Source organism: Trichechus manatus, unplaced genomic scaffold, assembly GCF_000243295.1.
Source record: "Trichechus manatus latirostris isolate Lorelei unplaced genomic scaffold, TriManLat1.0 scaffold00004, whole genome shotgun sequence".
NCBI lineage: Eukaryota > Metazoa > Chordata > Mammalia > Sirenia > Trichechidae > Trichechus > Trichechus manatus.
Window position 1 is genome coordinate 33,828,023 of NW_004443940.1, and position 24,790 is coordinate 33,852,812.

General features: G+C 41.8%; 1 protein-coding gene across 1 annotated transcript in view; it reads left to right on the top strand.

The window, feature by feature from the left end:
• The window catches only part of TMEM131 (transmembrane protein 131), a 144,038-nt gene that overhangs the window by 68,898 nt on the left and 50,350 nt on the right, over nt 1-24,790 (top strand). Inside the window, exons 10-19 of the mRNA XM_023734176.1 lie at nt 628-689; nt 11,105-11,213; nt 14,460-14,568; nt 15,340-15,493; nt 15,584-15,754; nt 17,074-17,184; nt 17,276-17,410; nt 18,847-18,951; nt 20,241-20,327; nt 24,609-24,761. Coding sequence (XP_023589944.1) covers nt 628-689; nt 11,105-11,213; nt 14,460-14,568; nt 15,340-15,493; nt 15,584-15,754; nt 17,074-17,184; nt 17,276-17,410; nt 18,847-18,951; nt 20,241-20,327; nt 24,609-24,761 — 1,196 coding nt within the window. The remainder of the gene's footprint in view (nt 1-627; nt 690-11,104; nt 11,214-14,459; nt 14,569-15,339; nt 15,494-15,583; nt 15,755-17,073; nt 17,185-17,275; nt 17,411-18,846; nt 18,952-20,240; nt 20,328-24,608; nt 24,762-24,790) is intronic.

Here is a 24,790-nt window from a genome sequence, read left to right on the forward strand (position 1 = left end):
GGTCAGAGCAGTCAGTGGTGGTAGCCGGGCACCATCTAGCTGTACTGGACTCGGTCCGGTGGAGGCCTTGGTAGCTGTGGACAGTTAGTCCTTTGGACTAATCTTTTCCTTGTATCCTGTTCTCTTCATTCTCCCTTTCTCCCGAAGGGATTAGACCAGTGGAGTATCTTAGATGGCCGCTCACGCAGAGGTTTTTTTAAGGAGTATGTGAAATTTATTAAAGAGTACCTGAAATTTGGGGTCTGTGTGGGCCATATGTAATTAAAATTTGGTTGTTTAGGATTGAAAAACTAGATTTGATTTTAATGTGATAATTTCACACTGTACATTGTTAATTTACTTCACTGTGCTTTGCTGGAAAACTGAAAGATTAGGAATAATGTGTGATTTCACTAGAAGATTTTGGAACTTCTGGGGTTTATTTGTTTTTGACTAGAAGGGAGCAATTCTTACAATACACAGTGTCCTTGTAAGTTCATTATCCCTAACGTTTTTTTTTTCCAAGTGATTGTCATTTTGTTTCACATTTCTAGAATAGGTTTAATTTGATGTCTAATAAGGTAAAGATTCTAACTTGCTATAAATAACATGTTTTTAAGAAATATTTCTTTTCCTCAATTTTGACAGATCTGCCAAAAGTTTTAAACCTTCATTTATTAAATTCAGGAACAAAAGATGTACCAATAACAGTAAGTTTTTGCTTTTTTTTTTTTAATTTTATATCTTTGATCTGTGACAAAGTTAAAAATAATAAAACCCTTGCTCTAAAGGAATCCCATTTTGTGGTGGCCTGGTGACACTTAGGTTGGTCCGTGACCTGAGACTCCTGTTCTGCCTCTGATTGCCCCAGATTATGAGGATGAGGAGGAAATTTAGTTTGAACCAAAGGTCATGAGGCGCCTGTTCAGGCAGAATTGTGTAAGAGGTTGGTAGATTCTGATCAACCCTGGCATCTCTGTGCCCTGTGGAAGGAGAAGCAGATTAAGAGGATTCCGTCAGGTGCGGCTGTTAGCCTAAAGGCATGGGTAAGGAGGATGAAGGGGAGGGGTTCAGACGAGCTGAGAAGAGAAACAGTGAAGCAAAGGAATATAGAAGAAACGGCATTGTGCTGTTAATGTTTGGCATGGGCACCTTTTCTAACTGGCAGCTGTTTTAGTTACCCTGGAGCCCGGGTGGAGCCCTGTTGGCACGGTGGTTAAGAGCGCGGCTGCTAACCAAAAGATCGGCAGTTTGAATCCACCAGCACTCCTTGGAAACCCTATGGGGCAGTTCTGCTCTGTCCTGTAGGGTCACTGTGAGTCAGAATCGTTCTGACAGCAATGGGTTTGTTTTTTTGGTTTGGGAGCCCTGGTGACACAGTAGTTAAGCGTGCGGCTGCCAACCAGAAGGTCAGCGATTTGAACCCACCAGCCACTCAGCAGGAGAAAGAAGTGGCAGTTGGCTTCTGTAAGGATTTACGGGCTTGGAAACCCGATAGGGTAGTTCTACTCTGTCCTGTAGGGTCACCATGAGTCAGAATCGACTCGACGGCAATGGGTGGGTTTTTAATGACCCTAGATTAGCCTGCTATCAACTGGAGCCCTCTCCTCCCCTCACACGTGCACACGGAGCAAGTGGTTTTAGTGCCTTGTAAGTGGACTCGGAATGACGTTAGATAGTTTTAGGCAAAAAAAAAGGCAGGGACGTCCAAATTTTGCATCGCACAGCAACCTCTCCCCCTTGTGAGGTCTTCAGGGTACGTATACCATACAGGGGCTCATGGAAAGGGAAGCACTGAATTTTTATTGTAACCCGGTGGCTGGTTGGATGATTGGTTGGTGCTTATGCCGGAAACCTAAATGCAAGGAACTTTGATAAGATGAGCTAAGACTGAAGGAGTCTCTGTCCATCCAGGACGAAACCCAGATTTTACCGTCAGCTAGTGGAGTAGACACCAAAGGGGGGGGCGCATCCAAACCCCCAGTGAGGCAGCGGGAGGTGGTCGTCTCAAGTGACCACATTTTACCGCACAGTGACCTTGCTCAGTAGCAGGATAATGTCCTGGTACCTGACCTAGCATTCCTTCTTTACGTAGAAGGATTGGGGCATAGGGACTGGTAGAGAGCTTCCCCACACTGTACAGTGGGGCCGAAACTACCCACAGTTCCTCCCAGTCCAGTATCAGGTGGGCTGCGAGAGGACCCACTGCTTCAGGTTCCTGGCTCTGCTGTGATTCAGACCCTTGCCCCTCAGGGAGGCCTCCAAGGGCCCGGGACCCTTCCACTGATGACAAGAAATGGCTCCTTTACATAAAATGATACTCATGAGGAATATGCTTCTTAGCCCAAGTAAATACATGAGACTAAATGGGCAGATTCTGTCCAGAGGTGAGATGAGAAGGCAGAGAGGGTCAGGAGCTGGTTGAATGGACACGGGAAATCAGGGGTGGAAAGGAGGAGTGTGCTGTCACAGTATAGGGAAAGCAATTAGGGTCACATAACGGTGTCTGTATAAATTTTTGTATGAGACACTAACTTGTAAACTTTCATTTAAACTACAACAATAAAAAAAAATTTTTTTTAAAGAAATGGCTTCTTGAACTTAGCCACCCTAATACCATTTAAACAAAAACGCCAAAGCAGAGAACAGCAGTATTTTCTCTTATTTTTGTTATTTTTCTTCTTGAATAACAACCCTAATGGATATTAATGCAGACTTTCTTTCAAAAATATATTCTGTTTCTTGATTCGGTGACTTTTGAATGATTATCATAAAAATCTCTGTGGAATGGAGATGGCAGTGCTGACCTTTAACAACATGACAGTGAAGATTTCTTGTCAACAGTCTCTTTGTGATTCCTATTTACAGCGATAATTAATTTTTCTAAAAAAATGCAAAATGCACGTTGTCCCTACGATATTGAGAGGTTAGTGCTTGGTTTGGCTCTTTAATCTGCATTGAAATTGTCATGAGTCTGTAGAAAAATGAGCAAAATAAGAATAGTATAAATGTTTATGAAAATATGAACGTGTACATGCTATTATAGGAGCCCTGCTGGCACAGTGGTTAAAGCGCTCAGCTGCTAACCAAAAAGGTCCACAGTTCGAACCCACCGGCAGCTCTATGGGAAAAAGGTGTGGTAGTCTGCGTCCATAAAAATTTATAACCTTGGAAACCCTACGGGGCAGTTCTACTCTGTCCTATAGGGTCGCTATGAGTCAGAAGTGACTCGACAGCAGTGAATTGGGCTATATGTTAGTATAAAGTTATAACCACACTTTCTGGGTAAGGACTATTCTGAGATAATGTACTTTATTCTTTTTTTGATGTTAAAACGTACTTTATTAATAAAGGTAGTAGATGATAGGAGGTCACCCACTCCCCACTGCCAACACCCTCACTTTTGCAGAAAAACAGAAACTCACTGTTAGACTTCCTTCCAGAAACATACACACACATAGACACTCCATATTTTAGATTTTGAGATGGAGAAGTTCTATGTTACTATTTTCAAATCTTGCTTTATATCCAGAATTGTGAATTTTTTACTTTGGTATGTCAGGGTTTCCTCTGTAATAGAGTGTAATTACTTCTGCTAGATTTGTATGAGTTGCTTTGACTGTAACCTGCTTATCTTCTTTGAACTTCTTGACACTGGATTTCTTCTCTAACCCAGTTGGTTAGACGGAGCACAGTGGTAGTGGATTTACACCTTCCCCCTCCCCTTCCCTTCTCTCATGCTCGGGTCACTGACCTCTCCAGAGGAAGTGTCTTAAAGCACGTCTTCCTGTCATTGTGCCCCCAAGACCCCCTTTAGCAGTGGACGCAGTGCATCTGTCCACAGGGCAGACTCGGACTGTTGGTGGGTCAGTCAGTCGTTGCCTCGGTTGGAGGGGCCAGATCGTTGTGATTGTGTGTGTGCTCTGCAGGCTGTGTGTGCTGTTGCTGGTGTGAGTCTGTGGGATGCCACCGCACAGAGTGGGACCAGAACGGGACTTCTGTGCACGTTGGGCAGGCTTTAGGCCTGCAGCCTCTTCTAATTGGGGTTTAGGTATTTGCTGGGTAATGCCGTTACCTTGCCCGGACAAACTTGCCTCGCTTTATATACAGGAAGTGGGCTCAGACAAATGTCTTTTTGAATAAACATTGTATAGAAAAGTAAAATTTGCAATTAATCCTAAGAACGTAAGTGAAGAAAAGTACAGTAGTACTCAATTCACTTATGATGGGAAATTAAGTAGGCCTGTGTTCCTCCTCTTCTCTTTTATTAGGTAATTAGAATACATTGTAAATAAGCATTTCTTGCTCTTACCATAGGCCAGACACATGCTAGGTTTTTTGCATGGATTACCTTATTTAATACAACAACCCCATAAGGTGTACAGGTCTCAGCTTTCTAATAGGAAAACTGAGTCAGAGCTATTTTTTAAAACAAAAATAACTTATACAAATATAAAAGCTCAAAAGTTACATGAAAGTATGTTAAGTATTGAATGACTCACTTATCAGTGAAGTCTTTATGAATATATCATTTTAATTTCATGATCAGTATTTCTCTTCAAAACCTATGTATATATATCTACATCTGTATCTACCTGTAAGTGTTTTTTTAACATACAAAGTCTACACTCTGTCATTGTTTTGGTGGTGGTGGTGGTACGTGCGGTCGAGTCGGTTCTGCTTCATAGTGACCCTGTGTGCAACAGAACGAAACACTGCCTGATCCTGTGCCATCCTCACAATCGTTATGCTTGAGCCCATTGTTGCAGCCACTGTGTCAGTCCATCTCATTGATGGTCTTCCTCTTTTTCGCTGACCTTCTACTTAACCAAACATGATGTCCTTCTCCAAAGACTGGTCCCTTCTGATAACATGTCCAAAGTACGTGAGATGAAATCTCGCCATCCTTGCTTCTAAGGAGCATTCTGGCTGTACTTCTTCCAAGACACATTTATTCATTCTTCTGGCAGTCCATGGCATATCCCATATTTTTCACCAACACTGTAATTCAGAGGCTTCAATTCTTCTTTGGTCTTCCTTATTCATTGTCCAGCTTTCACATGAGGCGATTGAAAATACCATGTCGTGGGTCAGGGACACCTTAGTCCTCAAAGTGACAAAGCTTGGAGTGTGTTGGTAGTTGCGTCTTACTTCTTCATTCATTCATCCATTCATGCGTTAATCCGATAAGTAGAATGAACATCAACGCCGTGCCGTCTGCTAAGGGCTGAGAGTACTCCAGTGAAGAAGACCAGCAGGGCCCCTGCCTGACAGAGCTCAGTGTCTACGCGGGGAGGCAGACATCCAGCAACTACACAGCATAATTGTAGATGGAGGCAGGTTGTGTGAAGGAGCCAACCAGCATGGTGTATGATGTGAGTGGAGGGAGATGGTTTACATTTGGTGGTAGAGCTGACATCTGAGGTGAGAACTTACGGGCAGTAGGCAGCCCCAAGAAGAGCTGGGAGCAGTGTTCCTGGCACAGGGAACAGCAGGTGCCAAGGCCTGAAGCAGGAACAGGCTTTGGATGGTCTGAGGACCCGAAACGAGGTCATGGGAGACTGGAACGGGGTGAGCGTATAGGGGATGAGGCTGGCGAGTCAGGCAAGGCTTTCTGGGGCTCTGGGAGGTATTTGGAGTTTTTTTCTAAGTGCACTGAGGAGCTGTTACCAGATCTTAAGCAAGAGAGTGATGTCATCTCATTAGGTGGTATTAAAGATCGCTGCAGTTACTGCATGGAGCATGAACTACAGAGGGGCCAGGGCAGAAAACAGGGTGACCCGTTTGAAATCTTTGCAGTGGTCCACTTGACAGGTGATGATAGCTTAGATGACTCTCCTTATCAGCCAAGGGGTGACCTATCTACCACGGAAACCAGTTTTAAGAGAGCTTTTTTTTCCTGTTTGTTCGGCGTTTTCTACATAATGTACCATACTTCGAGACCAGTGCATTGTCAGAAGGGACCCTCTGTTTCACAAATATATATGATTTCTGGGATGGGGTAATCAGTGCTAAGTGCATATGGAGTTCCAGATACAAGTCCCTCACCTGTTAATGGGCAGGATGCTCAGGTGTAAACCCTCACAGCATTGATTGTATGTGATGCAATTTTGAAAACATGGTTTTCCGCAACATTTACAAAATACAGTTGTTGTTGTGATTTGTTGTTGAGTCACTTCCCACTCATGGCAACCCCACGTGTTACAGAGTAGAACTGCTCCATAGGGTTTATTGGCTGTAATCTTAACAGAAGTGGATCACCAGGCCTTTTCTTCTACATCACTGTTAGGTGGGTTCAGACTGCCGACCTTTTAGGTTAGCAGTTGAGTGCTAACCATTTGCACCACCTAGGGACCTTTTACAAAACATTGCCATCAAGTCAGTTCCAACTCATAGCCCCCCTATAGGATAGAGTAGAATTGCCTCATAGGGTTTCCAAGGAGCAGCTGGTGGATTCGAACTGCCAGCCTTTTTGTTAGCAGCCAAGCTCTTAACCACTGTGCCGCCAGGACTCCTTACCAAACATTAATGCTATGTGTCATGAATTAAATTATGTCCCCCAAAAATATCTGTCAACTTCGCTCGGCCATGATTCCCAGTATTGTGTGATTTTCCACCATTTTGTCATCTGATGGATTTTCCTATGTATTGTAAATCCTATCTCTATGATGTAATAAGGTGAGATTAGTGACAGTTATGTTGATGAGACTCAATCTACAAGATTGGATTGTGTCTTAAGCCCATCTCTTTTGAGATATAAAAGAAGCCAGCAGAGAGATAGGGGGACCTCATACCACCAAGAAAGTAGAGCTACAAGCATGCATCCTTTGAACCCGGGGTTCCTCTGTGGAGAAGCTCCTAAACCGGGGGAAGATTGATGTCAAGGACGTTCCTCCAGAACTGACAGAGAAAAAGCCTTCCCTTGGAGCTGATGCCCTGTATTTGGACTTCTAGCCTCCTAGACTGTGAGAGAATAAACTTCTGTTTGTTGAAGCCATCCATTTCTGGTATTTCTGTTATAGCAGCACTAGGTAACTAAGACACTGTGTAAATGATGAAATAAGTTTGCTTGGGATGTCTTTAAGAGGAACGTTAGCATGAAGCTTCCTTGCTAATTAATGAATAAGAATTACAAACTTGTCACAGATGTACTTGTTAATTTTACCAGTATCAACTTGATGCGTGGGTTAGTGAATTTGTGTAGAAATGTTTTAAATTAGAAGTGTTATATACTGAAAGAGTATTTTCCTTGTTTGTTCAAAGCTTTTGTAGATAGTTTCAGAGTGTCCTGGAGCCTTGAGTCTCTCTTGAGAGTTACTGAAGCGTTATTTGGGTCTGAATGTCATGAGAAAAGCCTAGAACTATATTTAGAATGTATGCAAGCTGCCTTTCCTGGGAAACTTGCCATATTTTTCCACATTGTTGATTATCTTTGAGTTAGTGACTAGTATAAAAACGGGTGAATCGAATAAATATGCTTATGTACAAGTTAATGGTTATGCATTATTTTTCATTTTAAAGCCCCATAATGAGCCAATTAGTTAAGTATTTTGGTTTGTTTTTGTTTGTTTTTTTATGTCATTTTGTTTTTGTTTCCTTGGAAAACGGGTTTTAACTGATTGAGGTATGATTTTTTTTGTTTCCTGATAGTAAGTGAATAATTCAGGCCATTTGTGTAAAGCATGAGTTACCATGTGAATAATTGTTTACTATTAGTACAAAGTCATCTTTTAATATAATAATACTGAATTTTAAATTTTTCTCTGATAGGAAATTCTTAATTAAAGTGATATGTTTCATGTAAGAACTTTTTGTGTGTGTGGTTTAACTTTTTTTTAAATGTATTTTATTGTGTTTTTGGTGAAAGTTTACACAGCAGTTAGGTTCCCATTTAACAATTTCTGTGCGTGTTGTTCAGTGATGTTGGTTACATTTTTCCCAGTGTGTCAGCATTCTCATTATTTCCATTCTGGTTGTTCTGTTTCCATGGATCTAACTTCCCTGCCCCCACCCCCCACCCCACCCATCTTTGCTTTAGGGTAAATGTTAACCATTTGGTCTCATACAGATGATTATTTAAAGGATCTCAGTACTCGTGGGTGATGTTGTTTATTTTATGAGCCAATCTGTTATTTGGCTAAAAGGTGACCTCCAGAAGTGGCTTCGGTTCCAAGTCTGGAGCTTATCTCAGTGCAGTAGTTTTGGGGGTTCCTATAGTCTCTACTGGTCCAGTACGTTTGGCCTTTTTTAGGAATTTGAGTTTTGTTTTACATTTTTCTCCCATTCTATCTGAGACTATCTGTTGTGTCCCTGGTCAAAGCAGTTGGCAGTGGTAGCTGGGCACCATCTAGTTCTTCTGGTCCTAGGATAGATAAGGCCGTGGTTCATGTGGGCTGTTAGTCTTGTAGACTAGTTTCTTCTCTGAGTCTTTGGTTTTCTTCTTTCTCTTTTGCTCCAGTCAAGTAGAGATCAATAGTTGTGTCTTAGATGACGACTCACAAGCTTTTAAGACCCCAGATGCTACTCACCAAACTAGGATGTAGAACATTATCTTTATGAGCTGTGATATGCCAGTTGTCTGACTTGTCCCACAAGACGGTGGTCCTAAGACTCAAACCCAGTAAACCAATCCCGCAAGATGTTTAGTTATATGTAGGAAGTATCCATAACTGTGCCCCCTGTGTGCTTTATTATGTATATATGAATATATATGCAATACATACAAACATGTATATACCTGTGCCTATAGATACACCTGTACATGCAACCCATATACTCACACGTGCCTTCCTATACACATGTATGTGTACATATCTACCTATGTAACCACACATATTTTTTGGTTGTTATGACTGTCATTGCAAAATTGTATGTTACAGCATTTACCAGAATCATCTCTTATGTACTTCTTAGAGTGATCATTTACCGTGGTTAGGTTGTACACCAGAAAAAACCAAACCTGTTGCTATCGAGTCGATTCCAACTCATCGCGACCCTATAGGACAGAGTAGAATTGCCCCATTGAGTTTCCAAGGAGTGCCTGGTGGATTCGAACAGCCAACCTTTTGGTTAGCAGCCATAGCTCTTAACCTCTATGCCACTAGGGTTTCCAAGGTAGTAGTAGTATGGAAATAAAATGAAACCTAATGAAAGATTCTGTAGTTTCAACCTTATGGTTCAACCATAAGGTTCAAACTACTCTGTTTTATTGTTTAAAGAAAAACACACACACTCAACACACACACACACCCTTCAAGGAATGAAGAAATTTATATTTTAAGTGGTTACTAATAATGGAAAGCTTATTGATAAGTAAATTTGTTGATATGAGCAAATCATTCAACTCCCAGTTAGAGATTCAAATGCAAGTGAGAAGTTGTTCCCAGAGAAGAAGAGGAAAGAGGAAATGAGAGAGTTAAAGTGCTGAGAGACCCTGAGGCCAAGAGCTAAAGCTAGTTAAGATTTTCAACCCAGAAAACTGCAGAACCTTTCTTAGGGCCATCGTTCCAGGCCCTACAAAGCCATGCTAACGACTCGGGACTGCCCAGCCGGTGGGAAGGGGGACACCCCCACCACCTGGTGCTGGACATCATTACCTGTCGTCACTGAGCACGCCATCAGCTTTGATCCCTGGGATCACAGACGGAGCAAAAGGGACAGTTCTCTTTTTCACACTCTTCTCAGATGCTTCCTCTGCCTTCGAGGGTCTGCCCTCTGATGCTCAGCGTAGGCAGATGTCACCTTTACAAGAGGAGCTGAAAGGGTGGGCCCAGAGCCCAGGCGAGAGCCGTGACGTCATCTCTGACTGCCAGCCTCAGTGGAGCAGGTCCTCAGCGCCCGGTTGGCAGGCGTGCCTGATGCGTTTCATAGAGAAGAAAGATGTTCTTTTCTACAGAAAATGACAGGCTTTGATAGCAAGTTCATATTATAAAAAAAAAAAAAAACCCAGTACCGTGGAGTCAGTTCTGACTCATAGCAACCCTATAGGGCAGAGTAGAACTGCCCGGTAGGGTTTCCAGGGAGCGGCTGGTGGATTCAAACTGCCAACCTTTTGGTTAGCAGCCTGAGCTCTTAACCACTGTGCCACCAGGGCCTCAAGTTTGTATAGCCTCTGGAAATGCAACAAAAACTCCAGGAGGGTTTTGAGACTAAGGTGACAATGTTTTTTATCAAAATCTGTGTCTAATACGACAGTTTCATTAATACACGCTTGTGCAGTAAGAAGCCAAGTGAAGACAGCGGGCTGAGTCAGGAAACCTGACTCCAGTCCTGCCTTGTGCTGACTGGCCGCCGAAGCATCGCTCCGTGTGACAAGGTTCTCTTCCTCTGTCAAACAGGCAGGGGGGTTGGGATCCTTAAAGTCCCTCCCAATTTAAATGTGATTCATGTCTATGAGGATCACCAATAAAAACTAACTGTACCTTAACATGGTTTTGTGTTTTAAGTTTGCTGTAAAAGTGTAAGCCTTCACTGTTTTCAGTGATTTTAGGGTTAGTTGTTCGAATAGAAAAATCTGCTTTCTTAAGTTCAGAGCATTCTGACTTCTTCCAGACTAACCATCCCTGCAGTCTTCCTCACTGCTCCGTCCCATAGCTAACATTACAGCCCTGCCTGGCCCACAGCGGGGCTGCCTTGCACAGCCAGGCCTTAGAGAAGCAGAAGAAAATATCGCTAGTGATGGAATCTGCAAAACTACCTTGATAGAGGGACGCCAGCTCGTAAACGCGTGTTCATTCTGCATCTTCGTGGTGTCAGTATGTTATACGTAGTATTGTCGTTTCTTTAAGAGGGACCCTATCATAAATCTTCTCCGTGTTGTCTTCTCTTCTGTATGAGTCGGGCATTCATTTGGAAAACAAATAGCTGTTTAAGGATTTTATGTACTCCTATCCGGCATACTAGTTTGTCTTTCGATTCTCACACTCACTGATTTGTCGAGAGTTTTACACTCTGGTCATCATTTTATTTCATAGAGATTTTCTAATAAAATTAATTCTAAGTTTGATCAGTTGGGCCTACTCCATTTAAAAGGGACCACAATAGTTAAACTTCACGAATTTTGATTCCGCTGGGCTTGTCCAGTCTGCTTTCCAGGTAACACAACTGAGCCATTTTTCTCTTGCAGAGTGTCCGACCGACACCACAAAACGACGCCGTAACTGTGCACTTTAAACCAATTACGTTAAAGGCTTCAGAAAGTAAATACACTAAGGTCGCAAGTATTAGTTTTGATGGTAAGTAATCACCTTTTTCTCTCTAATAGTGTGGTGTTAGTCTCATAAACTAAAAAACATCTGTCTTGACATCTTAATACAGAAATTCAGACTACTTGTGGGCAGATTTTATACTACCACCTCGGTTCATCTTGCCTGTTAACCATCACACACTCTGTCTTCATGAAAGACAATATTTCAGAAAGCTAAATTACTATTAGTAGTAGATAAAGATTAGCAGACATATTAGGATTGGGATTCTGTTTCTGTAATCTGGGCTCGCTATGTGTCGGAATCGATTCAGCGGCAGTGAGTTTGGTGTTTTGATTAATCTGGGCTAACCCTTCCCCATATATATGTTATGCTTTGCTTTAAGTATAAAGGCATCACTTCTTTTAATTCAGTGATAATGTATTTGAATTTCAGAAGTATGTTTGAATTTAGGAGCAGAAAGAAAGTAGTCTCTAACATTTTCATATATTGGCTTTTAAAAGTAAGGTAGAGGTTCCTACTTTAGCTAAAATAATAGCCTTTGTGATAGAATTGTCAAATTGGCTAACTCTTCTTTCTGACCAATGAGTTATTTTGTCTTTGGAAATGTTAGCTCACCCTAGGCTGTGAGAATGTTTTCATAGCATGTTTTTATTTATTTTTTCCCATTTTAATAGAACATTTGTTGCCACAAAAATTTTTAAGTAGTGACTTAATGACCTCTTGACTGTATGTTTAATGCAACAGAAAGGCTGAACAGGCCCTTTCTCCTAGGGGCCCGTGCAAGCGAGGGGTCCTGCAGCTTGAATTTTGGCTTTACGACAGTGCCATCTCTGCCAGTACTTCACCTTCTACAGCTAAGCTCATCATTGGATGACAGTATTTGATAAAGAGCGTAGTAGGTTAAGGTCCTGGCTGACACCAACAGGTTGTGCTGGTCTACTAACCAAAAGGTTGTTGATTCAAACCTACCCAGTGGCACCATGGAAAAAAGGCCTGGCAAGCTGCTTCCACAAAGATTACAGCCAAGAAACCCTATGGAGCAGTTCTACTCCCTAACACATGGGATCACCATGAGTCAGAATCAACTCAGTGGCAACGGATTTGGTTTTGGTTTGGTGGCAGTTTACTAATAAACTGAACAATGTTTGTGAGCAGCTTTGCTTAATCCTTGCACATGGAGAGTTCTGGGGAGGAGCTGGAGCAGGTACACAGGCTGGTTGCAGGCTTAAGTATTCACTCCCGTAAGATCAGTGAAAATCCCAAGGAAATAAAATTTAAATATGAGGCATACTTTCATAATACAACTTCAAGAAATAGCCGGCATTCTAGAAGGTATTGATGCCACAGTTATTTCCAAGTCTGAGATAAATTGTCTTCCCTGTTGCTAAGATACCACATTCCCATCAGCATCAACAGGTGAAGTCTCTTCTCTTACAGAGAAAGAGAACAGCCAGTGGGATGTCAGGAGAGCGTCTAGGACCCACCCTTGTGTTAAATCTGAGGACGGGGGGATACGCGATGGGGAGTTGTACTGTAGTTGTCCCGGCTCCAGCTTCTGTGTCGATGGCTTAGTGAATGTGTTCCCATTCTGGACATAAATGCAATGTCATGGCTCTTGGCTCTTCTGAGACCATAGACTTTAAAATCAGTGTTCCTGAAATCAATTACGTAGAATCAAATTACAGAGACAAAGGGAAGACGAAAACACCCCTTAAAGCAAATGCTGCGTTCTTGTAAGTGGTTTTTATTAACGTGGGAATACCCCTCCACCTTCTGCCACCCTCCCCACCCTGGATGCCAACACAGACAACCTCTCTGAAATGGTTGTGAAAGGCAGCCAGGAAATGTGTCATGTTTCACTTCTCGTATTTTCTGAATGGACCTCATACAGATTCTAGTCTTCACTCTCAACAAAAGTCACTGTTGTCTGTTAGTTTTAAGTGATTTTTGACTGCTTCATTTGCTAAAATGCAACTTTATAAGATCCCACGAAATGCCTCAATATCGTGGCCCTTTTGATGAGCCTTGTATGAGACCGGTGGTAAAGGTTAAAAGCATCCAGAGATGGCTAACTAGCAAGTAGAAAGAAATAAGAGGCTTAGTAGGAGTTCTAAAAATCTAAAGCCGTCATCTGTACATAGCCATACACTGAAGGCCATGACATCTCTCTGTTGCTTGGTCTTTGTGCTGAAGTTAGATGACGCTTTGGTCGCATTCACATACACGTTCTTCTCCTGAGGAGAGGTGTTACGTAAGTACTTTAAAGGGGACAGGTGCTTTATTCACTTTGAAAGGAAGCATCTAATGGGTGCCCAGGCCCACCTTAGTGTGTTTCTGTAACCACCCCCGCCCCCCAAAAAAACCAAACCCTTTGCTGTCGAGTCAGTTCTGACTCAGAGCCATCCGACAGGACAGAGCAGATCTGCCCCATAGGGTTTCCAGGGAGCAGCTGGTGGATTCCAACTGCCAACCTTCTGGTTAGCAGCTGTAACACTTAACCACCACGCCGCTAGGATTCCTCTGTAACCCCAGATGGAATTATGCAGAACTGCTGCAGAATCTACAGGTTTTTCTTTGTCTGTGGGGACAGTATGTGAGGAAGGGACTTGCTTCCTCTGAGACCATGAGTTAGGGTTGGCCAGAATAACTCAGCTGATAACTCTTGATTTCACTGCACCATGCTACTCCACTGATATTTGTTGGCAAGACCCTGGCCGTTCAAGGAATGTTACCTCTTTCTCAGTATGGCTTTAAACCAGTGGTTCTCAAGGGGGAACAATTTTGCCTCACAGGGGAGATATTTTTGGTTGTCCCAGCTCAAGGGATGCTCTGGTGTCCAGTAGGTAGAGGCCAGGGGAGCTGCTAAATGTCCTGCAGTGCCCAGGACAGCCCCATAACACAGAATTGTCCAGACAGAGACATCAGTGGTAACGAGGTTGAGAAACAGGTTTGCTCCAAGTAAAGCCAAAACCTGTGGCTGTGGAGGAGAAGTTCAGATACAGCGTTTCCTCCTGAACCATGTTCCTTTGCTGGTGTATCTGTTTACCCCATTACGGGGAAATTAAAATGTTTTCTTTCTTTTTTTGTACAACAAACGTGATTTAAAATGTTACAAAAACGTTTGATTTTCCTTAAAATGTTGTGAAAGTGTTCTGTTTGTGGGTCTAAAGCCCACCTTTTTAAAGATGTTATCAGTTCACACAAAGTAACTGGCCCTCCTGCGTGAAGCCTTTGGTCGCAGAAGGTGACAGGGCCTTGTTGTGCTTCTTTCAGCATCAAAGGCAAGAAAAACGTCTCAGTGTTCCGGGAAAATAACTGTTAAAGCAAAGGAGAAGAGTTACTCCAAACTCGAAATACCCTATCAGGCAGAAGTTTTAGATGGGTGAGTTTCTCTTAAATAAGCTTTCTGACTTTTTGTTAATCAGTAAATTCTGTTTTCCTAGTCATCAGAAATACCAAAAATAGTAGTCAAGTTCATATGAACTCTATGGGATTATTATTGAAAAGAACAAGCTTCTTAGAAGAAAAAAGTAAACGTTACGTGATTTTGGCTTAAATAAAGTCTTGATTCAATAATGCAGTATAAAAATGAATTATTGGACTTTTTTAATAATATAAAATCACTCGAACCATTTCTTTGCTGTTACTCCTTTTGTGACACATAGTGGTTGTGGCTTGTTATTTTGTCACTTGAAACAAAATAATTTATATTCTTTTATAGACTCAAACTCAGTTCTAGAATTATAACTTTTTTTAAACAGGTAATAACATGTAATTCATTTTCGAATTATAGTTAAACCAATAAGAGATTAATATCCAACTTGGTAGGGGTTCATTTTAACAAAGTTGTTGCAATTGAATGATAAACATGATTTTTAAAAGAGTAACTTAGAGCTTTTTCTGTTACTACATTTTTTATCTTGTTTGTTTACATGTCATTCAGTAGCAAACAGTTCTTTATATTACTTCAGTTATTTGCAGGCTAATTTTTATTTTAAATTATGTGCTCAGTCACTAAAATATTATTGTCCTAATTCTCTAATACAGTCCTCAGTGCTTAATGTAAATTATTATTGACAACAAAAGACCTTGGATTTTAAAGGAACACGTGGAAATAAAAGTGATTTATTTTGATTTTGTTTTTTTCCAATAGTTATTTGGGATTTGATCACGCTGCAACATTATTTCACATTCGAGACAGTCCTGCTGATCCAGTGGAAAGGCCAATTTATCTTACCAACACTTTCAACTTTGCGATCCTCATTCATGATGTTTTGCTACCAGAAGAAGCCAAAACAATGTTTAAAGTATGTCCGGGAACACTCGTACTTTTAATTTTATTGGCCTGCAAACTAGATGGTACTGACATGTTTTTTTTTCTCTCCCCTATTTCCTAGGTTCACAACTTCAGCAAACCAGTCTTAATTCTTCCAAATGAATCGGGGTACATTTTTACCCTGTTTTTCATGCCATCCACATCATCTATGCACATAGATAATAATATTTTACTTATTACGAATGCATCTAAATTTCATTTACCTGTACGGGTGTACACAGGCTTTTTAGATGTAAGTATATTCTCTACCTTTGAAATGTAAACTCCCTGTCCATTTTTTATAGGTGCCCTGGTGGCACAGTGGTTAAGCGCTTGGTTGTTAAGCGCTTGGTTGCTAACCGAAAGGTTGGCAGTTCGAACCCACTGTCTGCTCTGCAGGAGAAAGATGTGGCAGTGTGTGCCCATAAAGATTACAGCCTTAGAAACCCTGTGGGGGCACTTCTGCTCTGCCCACAGGGTCGCGATGAGTCAGAATTAACTCAGGGCAGTGATTTGGTTTGGGTTATCCATCTTTTGGGTTTTGAGATGTGATTAGACAATCGTGTTACACAGTCCTACATTTCACCATTTTTGTGCTCTACAAATGGGGCTGATCCCTTCCTAGTCACTTCATTCGAGAGAACCAATTTTTACCCCTCCCAGTGGGCCGCCTGTCTTGGTAACACAGCTGAACCCTCTAACTAGTCTCACGTAGATCTTCCCCACCTTCTACCTTTTCTTGGTTTTGCTTTTAACTGCCCTGAGGATGGAAAAGCTAAAAAAAGCACTAAATGGAAGACAAATAGCAGGTGGGAGAAAAGAAACGATAGTACAAGGAGAGTGAAGAGGGACTGTGTAGAGAAGAGATGTCTAAAAGCAGGGACTGTCTGGCTGCAGGAGGGGACCAGATAGTAAGGGAGTGAGTAAGGGTGGTAAAGACGCACCGTGGGAAGGGTGATCCAGATACTACCGGGGAGGAAAGCATAAAGGTGTTTCTGGTACAGAAAACAAGCCAAAAAAAACATCCAAACAAAGCTGTTCTTAGAGTATTCAGAGACAAACTTAGATCAGACATAAAACCGACAGGAAAGAGAGAAAGGATAAAAGGAGAAGTAGAACGTATAGAAACGCAGTCCTCCAAAAGTCGAAACCAGGCAGAATTTTAGAGCTGGAGGACCTTCGGTGTCATCCCACCCCTCCTCCATGTCGCCAGCTTACGCGATTGCTTCTTGTCGCTCTTTTCATGAATTCCTGATACCTGGTTATTACTTTAGCTTTATTTAATACTTCAGCTTCTCACTGCTTCTTTGTGCCTTCAGAGGGCAAATTTCAGCAGAGACCATGAGTGTTTTCATTTCTGATTAATGAAAATGTTTTCATCGTACCAAGTCCTTAACTATATTTTACATATGTGCATATATATGCATTTATATATGCATAGAATATAGAAGCCTTAGTATGTCTTAATATGGTTGCTTTCTCTTGATAACATTCTGTTATGTATTTTATTTTTACATCTCTTTTTCATTTTTGTGATTTTAAATTTAATCCTGTTCTTTTACATCTTTCCAGTACTTTGTGTTGCCCCCCAAAATAGAGGAGCGCTTCATAGACTTTGGCATACTGAGCGCAGCAGAAGCAAGTGATATTTTATTTGCAATTATAAACAGCAATCCAATTGAGGTAAAAACAAAATCCGTCTTTATTTTAAATCACATTTAAGAATTTTATGGGAGTGTTGGTGATAATCACTTCGTATCTTTTCTTTTTTAAGTTGGCTATAAAAAGTTGGCATATCATAGGAGACGGTTTATCAATAGAGCTTGTAGCTGCAGAAAGAGGCAATAGGACTACAATTATTTCAAGCCTTCCAGAGTTAGAAAAATCCTCACTATCAGACCAATCATCAGTAAGTAAACTTTGTTGTTTCTTTAAATGAACCTGTGTTTCTAAACCCCAGATAAAAGTTGAGCCCCGTGACCAACAGGTTTATGTGGTTCATAGTGACATCAATTATTTGGTCTTGAAAGGTCCTTGTAGATAACCAACTTCAGCCTCCTCCTGGTAGAATGATGGCACCAAAATCCAAAAGGGTTAAGTTCTACCTTGTTATAAAAACTTCCGTAACAAGCAAAATCAGAATTGTCTTTTTGTAACACAAATGTCAATGCAGGAGAAGTCTCACAGGTACTAAGCTAACCCCATGTTCATTGAGTATACTGCCCTGAACGTTGACAGAAAGTGTTTTCAATTATACGTTAATATTTCTGGCTGATTTTCTGTATTGATGAGAAGAGAGTCTCACCGAGGCAAATGTTTGTTTGACCCTCTGTGACTCTGTCCACGTCCTGTACTGCATCGTAAGTACGTGCCCTTGATTGTTAAGTGAGCCCTGAGCAAGAGAAAATGGATGTGCCAGTGTAAGCCCCACCACTGCTGAGACGGGAGCCTGGAGTTCACACCTGCGGAGAAAGGACTCACAGTTACTCGTGTGAGGAGGAGCGTCACATTCTCGTGGGAGGATGAGGATTGAAGTCCTTTAAAAGAGGAAGACCCTCAGCGATATGGACTGACACAGTGGCTGCAACAGCAGGCTCAAGCATAACAACGATTATGAGGACGGTGCAGGACTGGGCAGCGTTTCTTCTGTTGTACACGGGTCGCTAGGAGTCAGAACCAACTCAACAGCACCTGACAACAACAACAATGCTAATGATTAGGGTACAACTTCACAAAATGAATTTCTTGTTTATTAGAGATGATTGAAGAGAACAAGTGCAAAAAACATCAAATAGCTTGAGAAAACAGATAAAGTCCCCATTCTTCTTTCAAATGTTTGCTGTTTAACTCTTCTTCTTCCCATGAATTTTGGTGTTTTGTTATGACGCAGTCTCAGTTGCTGTGAAGACATGACCGTTAACATTACAGCGTAACTTTCCAAGCTTGAAGCAGAACAACTTTGTGTGTACCTGTGCCCTCATGTCACTGAAGGGTTGTGTCCCTCTGCTCTACCCTCACTCCTTTTGGCCCTATAGATAATGTGGGTGTTGAGTGAGGAACTCTACTGGCAGAGAACCATACCCCCTCCCCAGCTTGGCAGCTGGGAGTCTTGACTGTGCCTCCTGGAACTAGCTTTCTGGATGGCCCATGTAGTACATGCAGTAGACAAGCATCCAGGGATGGGCATTATCTTAAGATGTTTGTTCACTGGTACAGTAATTCAGTGTCATACTGGTTCTCGGTTGGGGTTTGAAAGTCAGTTTATCACTATAGCCTTGATTTCTGTTTTAATATGAAACTTCAACAAGCAAGGCTAATGAATGATGTTATTTCTATTACATACAGGTAATATTAGCTTCAGGCTATTTTGCTGTATTCAGAGTCAAACTTACTGCAAAAAAACTAGAAGGGATTCATGATGGAGCCATACAGATCACAACAGATTATGAGGTAAGGACTTCATGGGGTTTTTCTGAATAATTCAGTCCTTTTTCATTTTTATAGGAACAGAGAAATAAGTCTGCTCATAAAGTTATAGTTTGCCAGTTTGATATAGTTAGTTTTCTGTAGTTCCATAGATTTTGAGAAATTAGAGAGTGGTTTGCGGAAGATTGATGTTCATTGGCGTGTAGTTTTCTGACAAAACCCAAACCTTCTGAACTAAGAGAGCGATGCCAGGAAAATGCTTTGGCACACTTAGAAGTCTCTGTTAGAGTCCTGCCTACAGAGCCTGGTGGAAACACTGCTAAGCTAGTTATCTTGATTCTCTCTGCAACGTAAGTATCCACTTGTGTAACATTTCCAAAAAGGAGGATAAAATGAAGGAATTATGTCTTAATTTGAGTTCTCATGTTTATTTATATGATTCATTCTGAGTCAAGGGACGAAAAGATCATTGAGCTTTTTAAAGACTCTACAAAGAGAGTTTGACATGTTGCATTCAGTAAGATTTTGAGTGACTGTATTTCTGCCACGCCGAAATATTTATTTAATATTTAAAGCTCTTTGGGAAGTGGAATACTGCTCCATTTAACCAGTTTCTACCCTGTTCTCAGCATACACAACTCCTGCATGAAAGAAAACTAACTACAGAGTGAACAGAATTGGCCGTTTAATAACAAATAATATATCGGGCATATGTCAAATTAATGCCCTCCGAAAGTGAGGAATTCCTATTTATCACTCATGGTCAAAATAAGTACATTTCAGAGTTAGTGTAAGTCTTTGTTAGCATGGACGAAAATAAGAATTAAGAGAAAATATCCTAGAGAAATAGCTTTGTGAGTTACGAATTGAGCTTGAGTTGAGATTCTAAATCTAGAATGTTCAACTCATTTTTTTTAAATTAGGTTGATGTTATTTTATTTCTATATACAAAAAAATAGAGATCTGTATAATTCCAGAAAATGCTGGATTTTTTCACACGTTTTATGAGTACAATTTGACTTTCCTTTTTAAATTAATAATCTGCAGGTACTTGTGCAAAATCTGTCTTCATTCCCTCCCCAGTGTTTAGTCTTGTTAACCGTGTGAGAAATTCACTGTATTTTATGAAATACATTGGACAGCTAGATTAAACGATTTCTGTGGGTGATTTCAGTATTGGTTATGAGCTGGTCCTTGCCAGTATAAATCCCAAGGTGAGTAGTTTTTATTCCAAAAAAGTAATGCAATAATTGCTGAGCGCAAACTCAGACTTAACCACGTATTTCTTCCTGGTCCACTTCTCCCCTCCACAGATCTTAACAATTCCTGTGAAGGCTGTGATTGCAGTGGGCTCCCTTACCTGCTTCCCAAAGCACATGGCTCTCCCACCTACCTTTCCAGTAAGACACTTGACAGACTTTCTGACTAATTTCTTTCCTTTGACTTTACCTTTATGCTCCTAGAATTCAACAGTAAAGTCGGTTATTCTTTATTAATCATTTATTATAAGGCAAGACACGGTGCGAGGTTCCTAAGGAGATATAAAGAGGAATAAAAAATAGTCCTTTCTGTCAAAAACTTTTCTACCTGGAATGGGAAATGGACCCATGATTCATAGATGTAAAGCAGGGTGTAGAAATTGCCCAAAGAGGAGTGAAAATAAAGTGCTGTGAGGAAACCCACGGCCAGTTGACGAAGGTGTCCTGTGAGCTGGCTTACACTTCCTTATGGCAGGGATAGGTAAGGCTGTTCAGACGCCTGCATTCGGGACCCAGGGAACAACCTGAGTAAAGACACAGAGGCAGTAAAGCCTGAAGTAGGTTCAGGCAATAGTGAGTCATCCAGTTTGGCAAGAATGGAGGCAGGTTTTAAGAGAGAAGATGGGATGATGTGCTGGGGTGAAAGCATGAAAAAAATGCATTTAGACCCATGGAGACCCACAGTTTTGTAGCGGAGGCTTGACATGGTCAGAGCTCAGCTTTAACGACTGGCACTCTGGCAGAGGTAAATTCAGGAAGCGCATGGAAGTACCAGTAGAGTGCCAGAAGCAGGGACGCCAACCTGGAAACTGGCCGGAGTCCACACAACAGGTGACAAAGGCAGGCTTGAATTTAGGGCCGTGGCACAGGCAGTAAACCAGCAACCAAACCCATTGCCATTGAGTCAATTCTGATTCATAGCGACCCTCTAGGACAGTAGAACTGGCCCATAAGGTTTCCAAGGCTGTAATCTTTATGGAAGCAGACTGCCACATCTTTCTCCCACAGAATGGCTGTGAGGTTCAAACCACTGACCTTTTGGTTAGCAGCCGAGCACTTAACCACTGCACCACCAGGGCTCCTTGGCAGAGGTAATAAAACCTTTTATACGCCCAAGCCTTTGCTGTTCCTTCTATCGTGAACGCCCTTCCTCGTCTCCTCCCTTCAAAGAACACGTCTTTTAAGGTACAGTTAAATCGTCATCCCCTCTCTGAAGACTTCTGGAGTCCTCTAAACAGCACCAGGTCTTCCCTGTGTGATCCTGGAACTCTTGGAAAATACCTCTCTTGTAGCAAGCCTCTCATTGTGCAGTAATTATTTTTTGATACGTTGATTGTCCGGCTGAGGGATCTTTGTATCCCCGGTAGGTAGTGGATGGCTGAAGGAACAGAATGATGGCGGGGGAACATAGGTAAGAGACTCTTCGGGTGTATCATTTGACCTGTACTTGAGCGTCCTCAGGAGGTCATAGTAACTGAAGCAGGTATGAGGAGACAGGTAGATAGGGACATCAAAGTTCTGACCTGGGTTTGAGCCGGAGAAACAAGGAGAAAAAAAGTGAGAAAAGCAGGAACAGGCACAATTGATCAGAGTTATTTAATTTTAATTAAAGTCCCTATGCTGTGTGTGTGTGTGCGCGCGCTTTAAGTGAAAGTTTACAGCTCCAGTTAATTTCCCATTCAAAGATGTATACACATATTGTTTTGTGACATTGGTTGCCATCCTCACCATGTGACAGCACACTCCCCCTTTCCATCCCGGGTTTCCTGTGTCCATTAGTCCAGTTCCTGTCCCTTCTTGCCTTCTCGTCCTGCTTTTGGACAGGAGCTACCCACTTGGTCTCGTATATTTGGTTGAACTGAGAAGCACATTCCTCGTGTGTACCATTTTTTGTTTCATAGGGCTGTCTAATCTTTGAAAAGTGGACTTCAGAGATGGTTTCATTTCTAGGTTAGCAGAGTGTCTGGGAGCCATAATTTTGAGGCTTCCTCCCGAGTCAGTCAGACCACTGAGTCTGTTCTTTTCATGTGAATTTGAATGTTGTTCTACATTTTTCTCCTGCTCTGTCTGGGACTCTCTGTTGTGTTCCCTGTCAGGGTGGTCATTGGTGGTAGCCGGGCACCATCTAGTTCTTCTGGTCTCAGGCTGGTGGAGTCTCTGGTTCATGTGGTTCTTTAGTCCTTTGGGCTGGTATTTTCCTTGTGTCTTTGGTTTTCTTCATTCTCCTTTGCTCTGGGTGAGGTGGGACCAATAGGTGTACCTTAGATGGCCACTGGCAAGCTTTTAAGACCCCAGACACTACTCACTAAAGTAGGAAGTAGAACATTTTCTTTGTAAACTGTGTGATACCAGTTGACCTAGATGTCCCCTGAGACTATAGTCGCAGTCATTGCAAAATCTTAATGCTGTATAGAATAAAATCTCAATTCAAAATGTAGCTCTCTAAAAATAGAAATTTTGAATGAACAGTTTTAGCACATTTAAGCTCAGGTCTTAATTAAGTCTTCTTCCTGTCATTCCACTTTGTATCAACTTTACAGAATTCTTGATTCCATTATTTATCCGGAAGGACCTTGTTGCTTCTCTTACCTGCTCAGTCAGTGATCCCAGAAGGGAGAGTTCAGTTCAGAGGAGGGTAGATGACACAGTGGAAGAGCCCGCGGGTGGAGAAGATGAGGAAGCGTCTGTACGAAACTAAGGCCTGGCAGTGTGCTTCTCTAAAATTACAGCCAAGACAACCATAGAGAGCTGTTCTACTCTGTCATGGTTTGAATTGTGTCCCCCCAAAAATGTGTGTATCAATTTGGCTAGGCCATGATTCCTGGTACTGTGTGATTTTCCTGTATGTTGTAAACCTGCCTCTATGATGTTAGTGAGGGAGGATGGGTGGCATTTGCGTTAGTGAGGCAAGACTGGATCTGCAAGACTGGATTGTGTCCTGAGGCAATCTCTTGAGATGTAAATGACAGAAGTGAGCAGTGAGACAGGGGGACCTCATACCATCAAGAAAGCAGTGCCAGGAGCAGAGCACGTCCTTTGGACAGGGGTCCCTGTGCCGAGAAGCTCCTAGTCCGGGGGAACACCGAAGAGAAGGCTGACAGAGAGGAAAAGCCTTCCGCTGGAGCTGACACCCTGAAATTGGACTTGTAGCCTACTTTGACTGTGAGGAAGTAAACTTGTTTTCATTAAAACCATCCACTTGTGGTATTTCTGTTATAGCAGTACTAGAAGACTAAGACATACTCTGTAACATGTGGGGTTACCGTGAGTCGGAAATGACTGCAGTACGGTGGGTTTTGCACTACTTCAGATCAAGCTTTCAGGTATCTTTAGATGCCTTACCAAACTCAATATTGCTTTGAATTACAAATTAACTGTCTATTACCAAATTCTGTAAAATCTGTCTTATCAGATAGTCAGATCTAGCCAGATAACCTAGAGTTGATTACTTAATGTTTGAATAGAAATTGTAAAACAAACTCTTCTATCTGTTACCTCTTTTGATCCCACCACACCCCTGAGAAACGGGCCTGAGGGAAGTAGCGCCTACAGGTACATAAAGATCAGGTGACATAGGATGGGCGACACAGCTGAGCAGAGCTAGCACAGGTCTTCTGCTCCCTGTCCTTCCCATCCCAGCAGCTTACCTGCCCTCTCATGTGTTTCTACTGTGTTTTACTCTCACTAGGCTGTAAACGGAGCCCTGGGGGCATAGCGATTAAGAGCTCGGCTGCTAACCAGAAGGCCGGCTGCTAACCAGAAGGCCGGCTGCTAACCAGAAGGCCGGCAGTTCAAATCCGCCAGCCACTCCTTGGAAATCCTATGGGGCAGTTCTGCTCTGTCCTGTAGGTTCACTATGAGTCAGAACCAACTTGACAGCAAAGGCTGTAAATGACTAAGAGTTGACCTTAACCTCAGTCGTTCATCTTTGTCCTGTGCGTTCCCTTAACTTCTGTGTCTTTTAATATCAAGTGTTAGACCAGTGGGTTTGATCATTTTAGAGGCCTCTTCATATGGCTGGGAATCAGATGCACAGCCTCGCCTTGGTATAAACAAACCTTGCTTAACCGGCTACAAGTGACCATTTCCTTTATTTAAAGTTATCTCTGTTTGTACCTTGTTGACGTTCTCAATATTTTAATGTGAAACTGTAACCATATTTACTTTATTTTCACAAGATTGCAAAGATTTTTCCTGCTAATTTTTCTGTAACATGCCACCACAACAAAAAAAAATTGGGGTGGGGGTGAGGGGGAAGGAGTTGGGGTTCTGATTACAAACTGAGGGATTATCAACTGATGAAAATTTTAAATGTTCTTTGGGCTCTGGTTTCCTAGAAATACGCCTGTCAGCACTAAAGCGTGTATTTTAAGAAAACCCAACCATATACACATAAGTGTTTTTTTTTCTTTTTTCCTTCAGGGGAAGGTAGTCCATCAAAGTTTAAATATCATGAATTCCTTCTCACAGAAGGTAAAGATACAGCAAATTCGTTCTTTGTCAGAAGACGTGCGATTTTACTACAAACGATTACGGGGCAACAAGGAAGACTTGGAGCCGGGAAAGAAATCAAAGGTTTGAAAATGTTGTATTTGGGAATTCCC